This window comes from Pochonia chlamydosporia, chromosome 1 (genome assembly GCF_001653235.2).
Source record: "Pochonia chlamydosporia 170 chromosome 1, whole genome shotgun sequence".
Taxonomy (NCBI): domain Eukaryota; kingdom Fungi; phylum Ascomycota; class Sordariomycetes; order Hypocreales; family Clavicipitaceae; genus Pochonia; species Pochonia chlamydosporia.
This window is the reverse complement of record NC_035790.1, coordinates 8,338,923-8,353,977: the sequence shown is the minus strand read 5'-3', so window position 1 is coordinate 8,353,977 and position 15,055 is coordinate 8,338,923. Positions and strand designations below refer to the sequence as shown.

The 15,055-nt window shown below is 50.8% G+C and overlaps 5 protein-coding genes across 5 annotated transcripts; 3 read left to right on the top strand and 2 right to left on the bottom strand.

Annotated features, from left to right (window-relative positions):
* Nucleotides 1-480: 480 nt before the first annotated feature.
* On the top strand, nt 481-1,045 carry VFPPC_13226 (membrane associated eicosanoid/glutathione metabolism-like domain-containing protein; the record flags this gene model as incomplete). The annotated part of the gene is made up of 3 exons (XM_018291003.1): nt 481-531; nt 578-712; nt 767-1,045. The coding sequence occupies 3 exons, from the start codon at nt 481-483 to the stop codon at nt 1,043-1,045; spliced, it is 465 nt and encodes a 154-aa protein (XP_018139015.1).
* A 306-nt stretch (nt 1,046-1,351) lies between these two features.
* VFPPC_02209 (beta-glucosidase 1 precursor) lies at nt 1,352-4,717 on the bottom strand (the record flags this gene model as incomplete). The annotated part of the gene is made up of 4 exons (XM_018281895.1): nt 1,352-3,360; nt 3,418-3,806; nt 3,889-4,046; nt 4,637-4,717. The coding sequence occupies 4 exons, from the start codon at nt 4,715-4,717 to the stop codon at nt 1,352-1,354; spliced, it is 2,637 nt and encodes an 878-aa protein (XP_018139014.1).
* Nucleotides 4,718-6,861: 2,144 nt separating this feature from the next.
* VFPPC_18155 (hypothetical protein) lies at nt 6,862-7,800 on the top strand (the record flags this gene model as incomplete). The annotated part of the gene is made up of 2 exons (XM_022429809.1): nt 6,862-7,545; nt 7,597-7,800. The coding sequence occupies 2 exons, from the start codon at nt 6,862-6,864 to the stop codon at nt 7,798-7,800; spliced, it is 888 nt and encodes a 295-aa protein (XP_022286044.1).
* A 2,590-nt stretch (nt 7,801-10,390) lies between these two features.
* VFPPC_02207 (delta(14)-sterol reductase) lies at nt 10,391-11,977 on the bottom strand (the record flags this gene model as incomplete). Its single annotated transcript, XM_018281894.1, has 3 exons — nt 10,391-11,487; nt 11,552-11,856; nt 11,910-11,977. 3 exons carry the CDS (start codon nt 11,975-11,977, stop codon nt 10,391-10,393), a joined length of 1,470 nt encoding a protein of 489 aa, XP_018139013.1.
* Nucleotides 11,978-12,776: 799 nt separating this feature from the next.
* On the top strand, nt 12,777-13,967 carry VFPPC_02206 (mannose-6-phosphate receptor, binding protein; the record flags this gene model as incomplete). Its single annotated transcript, XM_018281893.1, has 3 exons — nt 12,777-13,126; nt 13,186-13,608; nt 13,775-13,967. 3 exons carry the CDS (start codon nt 12,777-12,779, stop codon nt 13,965-13,967), a joined length of 966 nt encoding a protein of 321 aa, XP_018139012.1.
* Between the last annotated feature and the right edge of the window lie 1,088 nt (nt 13,968-15,055).

Below are 15,055 nucleotides of genomic sequence, written 5' to 3'. Positions count from 1 at the left end.
CCGTCAATTCCCCCGGCCGTGGCGCAAGCGGAGCCCCTGATGCACCGACATGCCGCATTCTGCATCAATTCATCCCCATTCTTCTATCCCGCCCCCGACAACCCTGCCAAACGGCAATCTCCCTCTTGTGATTGAGCAGGAAATTCGTTCAATTGAGCGTGTAGACATCATCTCATGCGTCTCCTCGGAAAATACCCCTAATACCAACCACCATGTGACAGCGATGCAACACCCACGTGGGCGAGTTCCCATATCCACGACCACCGGCAACTCATGCCAAGATCGCCATCCACAATATCCCGGCCGAGTAGCCAAGCTGTGGGGAAGCTTGAACTCGAATCTGCAATAACCGCGTCTAGCTCAGGTACCAAATAAATATGAAGCTTGCCTACCTCGTCACGATACACCACCCGTAGTCCATCCGCTTCCACGCCAGCCCAAACTTCACGCATACCAGATCCTCACCTCCGATATCTAACAATGGCGTCCCTACTCCCCCTCGACTTCTCCCAAAACCTCTCCTTCTTCACAGTATGCCTCTCACCCCTCACATCCCACCCTCTCTAACAATCCCAAGGTCCCAGCCGCATTCGGCCTCACCCTCCTTCCACATCTCTACGCCGTAGGCTCAGCCGGCTTCAACGTCTACGACAATTCATATCCCCGCGCCTACCGCGACACCCTAATCAAGGACACGTCCATTGACAAGATTGTGTGTACCTACCGACCGGCACTCGGCATTAGCAGAAAGACTAACAAACACTAGCGCAAGCAACGTATCCTACGGGCGGAAGCGTGCTCCCTCAACGGCTTGGAAACCATTGGCCTGTTTGCCGCGTCCGTCATTGCCGGCAACTATGCCAAGCTTGATACCGCAACTCTCAACAACCTCTCTATTGGGTATTTGGTGTCTCGGTTTTTGTATACCCTTGCGTATGTCTTTATTCAGAACAGGAGGTTGTCGTGGTTGAGGACGGCAATTTGGCAGGTAACTGCTGGGTATATTGCCATGTTTTGGATCAAGGCTGGCTACAAGTTGCTGTAGCATGATTGTACCAGGGGCGAGGAAAGAGGAACGCTCGAGGTCGTGTAAGACAGGTAATCACTGTAACACTTGACTGCGAAGTAATACATCACAAAAAACGACTTCTGCGCAAGTGGCACAACAAAAATGAATTCAATGTGGGCATTAATCCCTGTCTTCGCCAGAGGCTTAATTATATATAAGGTAATAATACTGAATGATCGTGTCATCCCTGCGTCCTGTGAACCTCTGTTCTTTACCTCTTTCCCGTCATGGTGTATTTGTATTGTGTTTTGTTTCTTTTGCAATATTTAATCTTCCCTTTCCTTAGTTGAGAACAGCGCTCAGGGGCAGGTCACGCGAGCTGCTACCAACCCACACCTTCTTGGGAGCCTTCGTGATGACCCAGTTCTGAGACACGGGATCCCAGTTGCTGATTTCACGTCGGGTGAGTTCGTGGCGGAAAGTAACACTCTGTCCAGGGGCAATACGCTCGATACGGTCAAAGCCACGGAGGACACGGACGGGCTCCTTCTCACCACCCAGGCTGACGTAGAGCTGGGGAACCTCGTCGCTCATGCGCTTGCCAGTGTTGGTGATGGTCGCAGTGACAGTGTACACGACATCCCACAGCTGGCGGTTACCGCCAGGCTCACCGGAGGAGGCAAGTCTGGGCTGGGGCGAGCCGTCGGTAGCACCAGGGGGGAGGAACTGCTTGGCAGTCTGACCGTAGTGAGGGTCACCAGAAGCAGCCTTGCCAGAGGTGGTGGTGTTGAGCCAGGGGTAGATGAATTGATAGATGTAGCGGATGTAGGGTGGGAAAGCGTAATCCTTCAAGTTGGTGCTGAAGTTGCCAAAGGTAGGGGCAGCAATAGTCTTGCCCTTGGGAGGCGACATGGGTCGGACTTCGTGCTTCTGAACCTTAAGATTCGAGTACTTGAAGGTGGACCATGACAGACCATAACCGAATTCGTAGATGGGAGCACCGGGGCTGTTCTTGTTGGGGGCGGCCTTGTCAAAGTGGCGGTAGTCAATGAAAGGTCCCTCGGTGAAGTCTTGCTGAGGAGCACCATTGCCGTTGTTGGGCTTGTACATAACATCGGTACCGTAGCTCTCGAGAGTTGGGCCCCAGGTGAATGGAGAACGTCCAGGGCTAGTCTTTCCGTAGAGAATATCGGTGATGGAGTTGCCGGACTCCTGTCCAGGAAGTCCAGCCCAAACAATGGCGGAAATGTTGGGGTTCTTGTACCAGTCAGTGACAAGAATTGGGCCGACGCTGTGGATGACAACAATGGTGTTGGGATTGATGGAAGAGACATTCTTGATCAAATCATCACCGTTCTTCCAGAGGGTAAGGTTCTTGCGGTCACCAGCGTTGTTGTCGACATTGATGTAACCCTCACCGCTATCGGCGTTGACGAAAACGACTGCAGTAACATTAGGCTGGGCAACAACCTTCTGAGTAGCCGCCCACTGGTAGTTGCTGAGAACGCTCTCATATCGTGAACCATCCTCGATAGCCTGGCGCTGAAGAGCGCTGTCGGGGGTAATGAGGTAGGGGAACTGGGAAGTGCCGGAACCCCAGAGCATAGCCAAAGTACCATCGTCGCATCCACGATCATCACAACCGTTAGGGCCCTTGGAGTTTTGGCCAGCATCCTCACCAATGACGGCAAGGAACTTGGGCTTGTTCAATGGCAGAGATCCAGTGTTCTTGAGAATAACGGTTCCCTTGGCGGCAGACTCGCGGATATGTGAGGCGTGGTTCTGGCGCACATCGACCTGGAAGTTAATCTGCTCATAGTTTTCTTTGGCAGCCATGTGGCGGTAGCCAAAAGTATCACGAGACCAGGAGCTGAAGCTGGTTGGGACTTGCTTGCCAGGAGTCATGCCAACCTTGAAGAAGGCAGCCATGATACGCATGGCCATGTCATCGATACGATACGCTGGCACGGTACCATTGATGACAGCAAGAGTCAGGTTTCCTCCCCAGAAACTATAGCCAGTGTTGAAGGAGGTATCACCCGGCATGCTCATGTCCAGGCCAGCAACTGCAGTGGCGGCGCCAGCATGCTGTGCCTGCCAATCACTCATGACGAATCCCTGGAAGCCCATTTCGTCCTTGAGAACACCATTGAGGAGCTTCGAGTTCTGGCAGCCGTATGAATTGTTGATCTGGTTATACGAGCACATGATGGAGCCAACGCCAGCCTTGACGGCATCAGCAAAGGGCCAAGCATAATCTTCATGCAGAGTCTTGTCGTCAATATTAGAGGACAGAGACTCGGAAATGTTGAAGCCACGGCCAACGGACTCGCCGACTTGTCGGAAATGCTCTGCAAGAGAGGTTAGCTCTAGTTACTCCAGTTCTCACCTCCGATGAAGTCTCTCACCTTGTTCATTGGCAATGTAGTGCTTGGCACAAGCAATGACTCCAGCATCCTGAATACCAATAACAGTGTTGGCAAGACCCTTGCCCTGGAGATATGGATCAGTACCAAATCCCTCAGCATTGCGACCACCGGTAGGAGCACGACCAAGAGGGCCGCTGACAGGACCAAGAACGACATCGATGCCCTTGCCCTTGGATTCAGCGCCCATAGCCTTTCCACGGTCTCTCCAAAGATGCTCAGACCAGGTGGCACCAGCAGTAAGTCCAGCGGGGAAAGCACTATTGTAGTCGGAAAGACGAATACCCAATGGACCATCCTGCATGCAGAGAGCTCGGAGTCCCAGTCGAGGGATAGCTCCAACATTGCCGACACAATTATCGCTCATCCATCTGCACAGATCCGCGTCAGTATAGGCAGTAACATCAAGGAGGCCTTGGGTAGGCAGGCTCCAATGTAGTCCGATGCACTCACCCAGTACCAGTCGTCAAATTGACCTTCTCAACAAGGGTCATTTGTGACACGAAGGCCTTGGCTTTTGCGTAGGCCTCTTCCCAGCCAGGTGCTTGAGGGTTCATCCATGGCGAAGGATAATGAGGAGGGGATGTAGCTAATTCGGCACGCGCATCGAGCTGCAAAGGAATTTGAGCGTTAGCAATGCCATGAAAATGGTCAAATTGTGTACCAATGGCAGACGATAGAGCGAATAGATTTCCGATGACCCCCAATGGCCACCTCATCTTGCGTCAATTCCAACAAGCTCAGACACGAGATGGCGGGTTGCGTCCATCTGAAGTCATTTTGATGTTTCCCCCCCACTGTGACGACACAGCGGAGTCCAAGTCAACAAATACGCGCAAAACGGGATGGAATAGGGAGTGGATGCTAGCCAGGCACCGTCCTGTCCTGTCTGGTGGCTGTTGCTCGTGTTCGAGCCGAAAGTGGGGAGGTGCATCTGCCGGTCAATTTATTTTATTGGGGTAATTTTGGGGAGAAATGCTTGGTCCGCGGGCGGGCGGGCGTGGCAGTGAGGCGTAAGAGGGAGGTCGATTTGATGCCGGATGTCCAACCCCAGGGCAAGGAGAAAAAGCCAATCTCAGGACAGCAAGGTTGCTGTGCAAGCAAAAATAGCAAGAGAAGAGGAAACCACCAAACAGGTTGGCGATACACGACCGACCAACTTGGCTCATAAAAAATATGCTCGAAGCAATAGAAAGCTTACCTTGTGCGAGTATCCAGGAGACGGACTGGCATCTACCACGGCAGTGAGTAGAGCCGCCGCAAAAACGGACAAAGGCTTCATGGCGACAATGTTGAGCCCCCTTTTGGTCTTAATCGTTTCTTGTCGGTATTCTCAACTTAGGAAGCAGAGAGTCGCGAACTCGAGTTGACAACGACGACTGGATCGAACAAAAAAAATCGACTCGGGAGGGTGACGGGCAACGTGGGCTTGATATAAGATTTGCGCAGGTCTCAGTCAGTCCAAATAGCTTGAGTCAACTCAAGTTGACAAGACAAGGGACCAGGGGGGTGGGAAGTGAACCATCCATCATGTGGATTCGATGTTGGGATGGGACGTGATAGGATGCGAGGATGGTTGGAGCATTGTCGTCATGGCCATGGTGATTGATGGTGCCAGCTGCCAATGCAAGTCAGTGTGCGCCGGTGATGGTAGCCAAGTCAAATCAAGTCTGGTCTGGTCTGGTCACGTCAAGTCAAGTCAAGCAAGGTGCGAAAATGGGGCACCCAAAGCACCCGGTTGTTGTCTCGTTGACGATGCCGGGCTCGCCTGCTTGCTTCTTCCCTCTTCCCTGGTTGGTGGACCATTTTCGAGTTTGCCGTCATGTTTTGCTGGCGCTGCTTTTTCATGGATACTCCAGTCCAGGACAGTCCAGTCCAGTCCAGCCCGGTCTGTATTCCGTGATCCGCAAGTCCCCCTCTGGCAACAGATACAGGCAAAAAGGAGGAGCTAGCATTATTAGTTGGCATTCTTTTCCAGAGGGAGAGGCGTGCCGCATGTACATGGATCTTGAACCGCGTAAAAGGTATTGACCAGACACCCTCACGCACTTGCCCACATTCCCCATGTCCATGCGTCTGGCCTGGTTGACTTGTTCCCCTTTTGACCCGACAAAGTGGAGCTGCTTGGCCAATTGTGGTTTGCTGCAACTTTCTTTCCATGTTGGACTTACCACACATGATAGAACAGCACTCTATTGGAGGCAGACTGCAGCCTTGAGTCTTGACAACCAGTTGACCATTTCCACAGTCACAGCACGGACCGTTAGATGTCTGTGAATGCAATCCATGTGCGCAGGTACGGAGTACGGAGTACAGACACGGAGTAAGCCGTGGAGGACAATGCAGGGCCGTTGACTGCCTCGTGCTGCGTGCTTTTTTTGTGGGAGTTAGTAAGCCTGAGCCCGGTCCGGTAGTTACTGCCTAGAAGATCAACAATCCATGTCCTCATCGACTTGACTTGATGTGTCTGGTACGCTGGAATCGCTCTGGTCTGGTGACTTTTGGGCCGCGCCTGCCAATTGTTGACCCGAGGCAGCCTAACGCGGCCAGGCTTTTGGTTCCTGGAGGCGTCAGACCAGTTCGATGTCAATCTATTGATGACATTGTTGCATGTCAGTGGCTGCGCTGTCCACATGGACTCGGCGGCTTCGAACACTGAGAGGCTACTTCGCCGGACAATTCAAGGTTGAATGTTCATCAAGCTGATTCCATCAATCTCTCCACTGCTCAAAGTCCAACTGCATTGAGCCAAGTGTGCCGGCCGGGGCTGCAATTGCAGGGCAGAAAGGCCGATTAGCGGGGGGCTAGCGCTGCTTGGCGGAGGCTTGGTTCCCAGTGCCGCCTGTATTTGACTTCCAGTCAGTCTCAAGTTGATTGCTCCTCAAGCTGCTTGTTTGGTTGAACTGACTTGACTCGACATTTGATTGCAATTGAAACTTCAACTGACCTTCAATTACCTAATATCAACAAATGACTGGCAAATGTTACTGATCGAATTCTCATTTGGCAAAGTCGGTACCTACGAATCCAATGTGCCATGGCCCCAACATACCGCATGCTTGTCTGATTATGGTTACCTAGGTACTCAGTCAATCAATCGACCCTTGACATGTCCCCTTCCCCTCCCCAAAAAGCTCTCGGCTGCCCTGCAAGCCAAGACCGCCTTCGCCGTGGATCGTCCGGTGGCGTTCGGCTGCGCAGCTTTCCAATTGCACAAAGCCAACAAAACCTCGACATCCCATTCAGCCACCTGTGCACCGCACGAACTGCTCAACCGGCTTGCACGCGGTTCACTGTTGTTGACATTGCCTCAACTGGCTTCATGCTGATTGAGGCCTTCACTGGTCATTCGCTGCGAGCCTGTCCACAGGTGCAGTGATTCTGCCGCTACTGCATGCCCGTCATGCTTCCAGAGCAGTCGCCCAAATGTCTGGCTCGATGCATCACAGGCAACAGCTCCAGAGGATCATTCCGCACACCTTCGAAGGCTGCCCTACCGGACTATATCCGGTACGTTGTATCGACGTAACGATACTGTATTGTTGGCATTTGACAAGCTCTGATTCGGAGCTATTTTTGCTCTCAATCAACGGAACTGGCTCTTCCATAAGAAGCAGAACACCGAATGGTCACCTCCAACAGCCTCAACGACAAAAAAAAAAACATTCATCGAAATACAATATCCGAATTGTTTGCTGCTCGGTGTCTCTCCTGCCATTGCTTCCCCCGTCCCATAACTCCATCCTGTTCTCTCCAATTTGGACCGTCGCATCGACCAAAGACAAGCCCAGTGTGTCTGGCGCGATCTTGGGGTCTGGAAGATCCTGGCGCCTAGAATATGTTTGTGAGGGGCAAAACATAAATCTAGCAAGCTTCGTTCTCGAAAAGACAGAAAGAAGGGCCGATATCCATATCCCAGGACATTTTCTTAGCAAATGTCAATCCACGGCCGTTCTTCAACGGTCGCGAACCTGGGCAGCTCTAGACCAGCTTGACCAGAATGTTAGATCCAAGGTTCTGGCCAAGCCACATATATGTGCCCCAACTCGATATCGTCATCATATCCAGTATATCCTTCAAAACTCACTGGAACCCTGGTCCGAGGTAAACGCCCAGCTCACGATCATGCATGATCTTGAGAGCTCCGAAGTTTGGACTTAGGTTACATCGATGTGGGGACGATCAAGCGAAGGGTTGCTTGATGGCACGATGGAAGCATCCAGATGGCTACTGCACTGCACGACTTTGGACTTTGTTGCAGACTCTATCGTTACCATCCTGGACACGCATCATCGTAAAATTGCTGACGGACCACTGGTCCCTGCATCCGCGGTCGGATCAATGCTACGTGTGACGAAGCTATGAATGCATAGTCACAAGATGGGAAGATCCAATTCAATGTTTAACTGCACATAACGTGGTTTCTGGATAGTCTGATCCGGATCGGCGTTTCGTCTTGCGCTTTTGGGCCTTCTGGCCGTCTCGCACAAGGTGGAAATAATTTACATCATTTACTCTAACCCCAGGGTTAAAAACTATTGTCGCAATATGGATTTTCTAGGAATGCGATACGAATTTTGTAGGTGTGCCCTCTCTCCCTTCAATTACAATGTGAAACACTTCTTCAGCTAGCATCGGCGTTGACGAAGATTAAGACACAAACAGACAGACTCAGGCTGGACGCGAGACACGACGATCGATTCGATGGCGTGCGAATTGGACTCAACGACCCTGAAAGGACCTTAACCCGTGCTCAAAGGCAAGCTTGTGGGCTCACCAACTTCAGCCACTACGATAGAATCTTCCATGGGAAAACGTTCGTGGATCAGCATCGTGGCCCGGTGAATGACGGCCGGGGTCCCGCTTCTACACTCGAGTTCTCCAAGCGTTGGAGTTCGCTGCTGTGATCCGCCTTGATCAGTCCAGTGCCAGCGAATGGCGTTGTTTGTCCTCACCCTTTGTTTTTTTTTGGCCATAATCTGACGCTCGTTAATCGTATTGCACTGCTTGTATGGTCATCGCATTTGTTTGCCGGGCTGGAAGGACATTCACCATCAACATGGTGATTCAACAAAACAATCACGGATGATCACAGCATGCGGAATATTGAATGTCGTGCATCTCCTTTGGAACAGCAATTGGTCTTTCTATTGTACAACATTTCACCATCCCTCGGTGCAAGCCTAGCTTACACCAACTTACACGGCGCGTGAGCGACAAAGGGAATCAAAATACCGTCTCCAACGGCCGCTGACGGCCCAGCAATGACTCTATTCGTCCAGTCTCCGCATTGTTACACCCCCAAGTCATCTCCATCCCCGCATGTGGCTTTTCTCCTTGCTCTGCCGTGAGTGCGGTTGTGGCAGGGGAGACAAGCACCAGCCATCCCGAGTTAGCGTAAACTCTTTTCGGGCCGTTTCAATTTGCAAGTCGGCGGGCTCTCGCTCAAGTTGATTTCTGTCATTGACGAAATGATCTTTATGCCGGGGAGTCTCGGTCCCTCACGATCGACCTTTTTGTTGACCTTTTTTATGGCAAATATCCGGAGTTGAGTTCCTTTGCTGCGGGCAACTGGGTATTGAGGAACACAGCAGAAACAAGTCTACTTGACACTTTTGTGGCACCCTTCTCCACGATTTCTCCGGCTCTCCACAGAAACTGCACCAAAAGTCACAGCAAAAGGACGGTGGGGCAGTCTCCAGACGGCATTTCGCCCCGTGTACCCGACTTTTGTCTTGTTTCACGGGCTGTGAGTGAATCGAATTACCTGAACATTGTCGATGAACAAGAGTGCATCTCGGCGAAATGTCCATCACCCCACAAGCAAAAAGCCGCAGTGAACTGCAAAAATACACTCACTTCTAGAGTCATGAACCGGAGAATACCCGGTTTGTCAAGCTGTCCGATGCATATGCCGAGAATCAATAGCCACCGGTTATCAAAATCTCCAAACAACGCCGTGAGATGAGCAACGATCGTGGTAGACATAACGCCCCTTCCGGATAATCTACCCTGTCGCTCGGTCTGACTGTGGTCAATATAAAACTAGTTTGCAGAAGCCAGATCGGGAATATAATTCTCCTCAACCAGGGCCTGCTTGTTTGTTGGTTTTGGCACCGAGACACGTTGTCTAGGCCTACCGGCCTGGGTGAGGAGCACACTGTCGCAAAGATTTGTAATGCTGGTAGAATAGCTTATTACTGGTGCAAAATCATTCCGCCTATTTTTTGTTTTCTGTTTGTAGAAATTGTCTGGCTTATGAGCTGCACGATCGTTTGCACCAAACAGCCCTTGTTTGTATTTGGCAGTGTGGTTGTGCTGGAACCTTCGGATCTCAGTTGCAGGTACGATGATGGTAACTGAACTCAATTGGCCCAATGCTTTGCCATTTTGCTAGGACAATATCTCGATCTACCAAACAGTTATTGGTCCCATAATTGCGGTTCGCAAGCCTTTCATGGTTGAGAGTTGTTCAAGATTTCGGCTTGCAAGATAGAGCTACCCTACACTTTCTACCCGCACCTTGGGCTTCTCATTCTCGCTGCATTTCACTACAGTACATTTCACCGCTTCAAATTTACACAAGTACGCATAAATTTCCAATTTTCGAGGCCCGTTTCGCATTGTGTTTGCTGCCCGTGCATTTTAACTCTGGTGCTGCATGGAGGGTTAGCCTTTGAGTCTACGCAAGCTGCTTGTTACGCCTGGAGAGGCTCTCGTCATGTTGGGTCAGTCGACAAATGATAAAAAGATTAATGATTATATTATAATGCTCTAGCATATTCGTAGCAACTCCACGACAGGCAATGCAGCCATCTGCATTACAATTGCCACGTCATCTACAAGTTATCGCCCAATGCATTCTACGAAACCTCTAGTAGAAGCATAACCCCAATTCTGCCACACCTGCCATGCGAGACACCAAATTTATTCTTCCCACGGTGCACACATCGACTTAGTAAATGCCAGGAACAATCCTCCACCGGACAATCTTCTTGTACTCCTCCCAATCCTCTCCGTATTTGCGGTGGCACTTCTCGTCATCACGACGATCACGGTGGATAAGGAGGACGGCAAAATAAACAATGTAGAAGTAGGTAATGGGCATGCCCCACCCTCGAGCGACGCCTTGAATAATCTGACGGCCATCCTTCATGATGTATGCGCCCTCGGAGGCGGCTCCGGCACTGGCAGCCAGAATCTGGTAGCCAGCAAGTCCAGTGGGAAGACTGTATGGCCACGATTGAATCCAATCACCAAGATAGTTGATATGGCGAGCGATGCCCCACCAGCCGGAGATGAGAAGCTTGCTGCCCGTCTTGGTTTCAATGTACTTCAGGTGTGCAACACCAGGGTCTTTGGGATTGGTGCGGAAAGCATTCTTTTGACTGTTGGCGGAGCGGAAGATGTAGAAACCGAGGACAATGAGAGATACGGTGCCAGCAAGGCCCACGGGTCCAAGGGACAACGGATGGACTGACAAATACCGAGTTTGCATGGAATATACGAAAGGAACCCAGACGAGATCGCCAAAAGCAAGCATCATGCCAAAACCGTCAGTGGTGATGTCCATGGTGGTCAAGATTGCAGGCTCAAACCACCACGAGTCGACAATGTACAACGCTTGCACAACAGTGATGCAGATGATGCTATCAGTGACGTAGCCAAAGTTGCGGTACTGCTGAGCACACCAAGAACAATTGAGGATGATCCAGCCCATCATGCCGGGGCGCAACTCACACCACTCTTTGAGATCGACTTCTCCGATGAGGGGGATTGTGACTCGGGGGTTCAATTCGCGGCCGATGAACCAGTCGTAGAGCAAGTTTCCGGAGTGTCCACCTGCAGCAAGCTCTCGAAGTTGCTTGTTTCCAGCCTTGACACTAAAGCTGCGTACGTATACAAATGTGGCAATAGCATAGGCAATGCCAATACAAGCAGTCAGGATTTGGAGATAATTCTCGCTGATGAAAACCCAAACGGGGAATTCAGCACCTTGGGCGGCGGTTCCGGCTGCAAGGGCAGCCAACGTTGCCGTGTTGGAGTAGAAAGCTGCCAGAAAAATTAGCCACCGAAGCATTCGTGGGTAGACTGGAGGCTGTGTCGGTTCACTCACTGTTGAATCTGTATTTGAGGCGTCCGCCAGAGCTCAGCACAGTGCCTTCCACTTCGGTCGCGGGCAAGGCACGGTACAAGATCAAATTGACAAGATAGTATGCGAGGACTGCGCCGGTGGCCTTCCAGCTGGCAACACCCCAGATGCCATCTTCAGGCCAGCCAACTTCGAGCTTTAGTTGATCTAACGACAGGGAGCGAGGGTTTAGGAGCGACGGCGCGGGGCATCCTGAGATGTCGTTGCAGGCAAACGTGAAAACGTAGACGAGGATGGGAAGGCCAAACGAAATACCAAAGGCACCGGGACTTTTTTGATCTATTAGCATTCATCCAAATGTCCAATAGAGTGGCGTACTTACGGGCCGAAGAATTCGTAGCCGTGCTCAGCAGGAGCCGCTGCTTTGGTGGTAGCCTTTGATTTGGCCATTTTTGTGACTTTGGCGGAGCTATGTGACCAGTGAACTGGGTAGCAGTTTGACGACTTCGATCGAGGTAGAGCACTTTGTCGCGTCTTTTAAGTCGATGCAAGACTCCCAGCCACTCTACGACGTCAGATCGGAGAGGGGGAAGGAGGATGCGACAAGAGACACGGCTCCTCCTGAAATCCGATTGGGGTCGTAGTTGTAGATTTATGTCAGGAAGCTAGCCATCCGGATCGTCTCATCACCGTCAATGGCTGTAGTTAGCCCGAACCAGCTTAGCGCTGTCGGGGCAGATGTGAGGATGGCGGATGAATTGTTTTACCGCGCCGGGGCAACCCATCTTTAGCTGGCCGCCCCCACCAAAGCTTCTTGGTTTAGCGCAGGAGACACTGGAGATGGCCGAGAGCAGCGCAAGAGCTCACTGGTCCAAATTGCAGCTTTCGCACCTTCCTCAGTAGACTTTCTTCTTTTGCATGTGGCTCCAAGGAGACACGCAAAGCCAGCCAATCTTATTCACTTGTCTAACGTGGCCAGTTGTCGCAAAGCTCACCTCGACGACGAGTCTAGCTTCCAAGGCTGAGACTTTGTACTAAAGCAACAGCTTTAGCGTCGTTCTTTTCGTCATTAGAATCCTGACACCCGAAATTGGATTGAACTTATTCTTGCTCTGCATTTTTTGTCAATTGGCAATTGATATATTACGCCGCTTCCGCACACTCCTTATCATTGCGCCGCCGTGAGCGCTGATCCTGCGGCTCCGAGCACATCCCACTGAACCACCACGATCTGCAGACTTCCGATACGATGCGAAAGAGTTTATTGGGCTCGGTGTTGGTGGCCGCTTCTCTTGCTGGCGCAAAGGAAACACCGTCATCCACAACGCATGTCCCAGCATGCACGGCGACTGCGTCTTCCGGAACGGGGGGTTTCTTCGACTTGCGACCTGACACAGCTCATCCGGCGGATAAGGGAAAGCACAAGACTGGGATTACGAAAGACTATCACTCGAGAGGGTACGACTATGGCAAGAACTTTACCATGAACATATGTGGAGCGGTCGTAGACCCAGTCACGGATGTGATGGGAGTTTCGAAAAGCCAATGGGCAAATGTCAGCGCATATTACATGTCCCATGGCAGTATTTACTCAATAGGGTGAGTCTTGTGTGAACTGGCACTGAAGATAGGATAGTAGAAGCTGACTGTCAAACTAGCTCCGAGTCGATGAACCTGGTAAGCCGTGGTCGCAAGCTGGTCTTGCAGTATACAGGCGGCTCTCTATGCGGGAACACGAAATCGAACAAGAGCGGGCGAAGCCCTTCGTCGTATTCAGCTGCGTATGACCATGGAAACAAGGAATCAAACTCGAAGAGCCAACCTCACGAAATCGAAACCTTAAAAGACGAGAAGGAAGAGAAATCGTCTCGCCGAAAGTCAACCACAATCTCGTTTCTCTGTGATCGAGATCCCACCTCATCCCAAGCAAGCATTTCGTTTGTTGGCGTTGATGAGGATGAATGCTCGTATTTCTTTGAGGCACGGTCAATTCATGCCTGCGCGCAAGCAGAGCCACACAAGCCAGGAAGTGTTGGTCCTGGCAGCGTATTTGGCATCATTCTTGTCATCGCCTTTCTTGTGTACGTGCTCGGCGGTGTGTTTTACAACCGAACTATCAGCAACGCACGTGGATGGCGGCAATTGCCAAATTACAGTTTATGGGCAGGTATTTGGAGTTTCTTTAGCGTGCGTATTCCCCAGGACGGACCGTCTGAAGACTGCACGAGAGCTAACAGTTTTGTCTAGGATATGTTCGTCATTGCATTTTCTTCTTGCGCACGGTGTTTACCAGGCCGACGAGGCTATTCCCATCTCAATTCAAGCCCTCGGTATCGAAATTCTGATGCGGAAAACCGACTTATCGATCAACTGGACGAGGAGTGGGATGATTAGCCTACGACCACTCACACTTGTTGAACGCTTTTCTAGTATGTATTAGGGCATTATTTTACATTACACGAGGCTACTTGAACCACGTGATTATATCTTCTTGGGAATCCTTATTTGATAGAGCATATGTGGCGTAATTGGAACGGAATATGAAGAATGACTTGTCTTACGTATTTGATGGTGCTTGTGCACGAAAATACTGAGTTGTACTAGACAATATACTTGTGTATCACAAGTATTTCGAACACGTCATCCTGCAAATCAGGTTGTGCACCTCCGCGCGGCATACTGGATGGCCTGGGCTTACGTGGAAGGCGAAATATCAATAGATCCTAAGAGACTCCGAGGAAAATGCGGATTTAGCTCCAGGCAGGAGGTCAAGACCGGGTGAGCTATGTATAGATGCCTAGGTGAGCCGCCTCTTTTAAAGGTCACTCAATAGATGGCATAACGCTTGAGTTGTAGCTCCCTTGTCCTCGTCGGTCACCATTTTTCTGTTAGAAGCCTTACGCTGATTACAAGTCGTTCGGTGTCCTGCTACAACACACACACAATATCTATTACGCCCAGTGGAGATCCCTCAAATAGGGCAGCTATCTACTCCGTACTTATGTAACATACGAAGCTCCAGTCCCGTCTGTACCTCGTAGTAGCCCTTGCGTTAGTGTCCTCCGAATTTGGTTCCTAGCCGCTAGCTTCCAGGCGTACTACGGTTTCTCATGTGATGTGTATGGTGAATCTGCGGGTAAGCTTGGAGCCACTTCTCAAGTGTTCAACATCCTATCTACGGCAGCTGAAGCGGTGCCAGCTTAAGACATGAGGTGAAGGCTGATAGTAAGGGGATAAAGAAGGTAAGGGTTACGTTATCTAGTTGTCGAGACTGCCAGTGGCCATCACGAATCGTTTAGTTGCTCGTACTGCAGCCAGATTGGGCTTCCATTTCGCTCCGTCCAGCGGTGACTTACCTCCCAAATAGAATGAGAGGTCTACCCGTTGTGTTTCCGTACACTGCAGCATCTCTTACCGGTACATCGTCCACTTGTCGCATCTGAAAAGGAAACTATGAGCATGATAAAAAATAATATATTTAAGTAGTCCAAATGAATGTAGCGAAGGTTAATCAATCTTTGCGCAAGC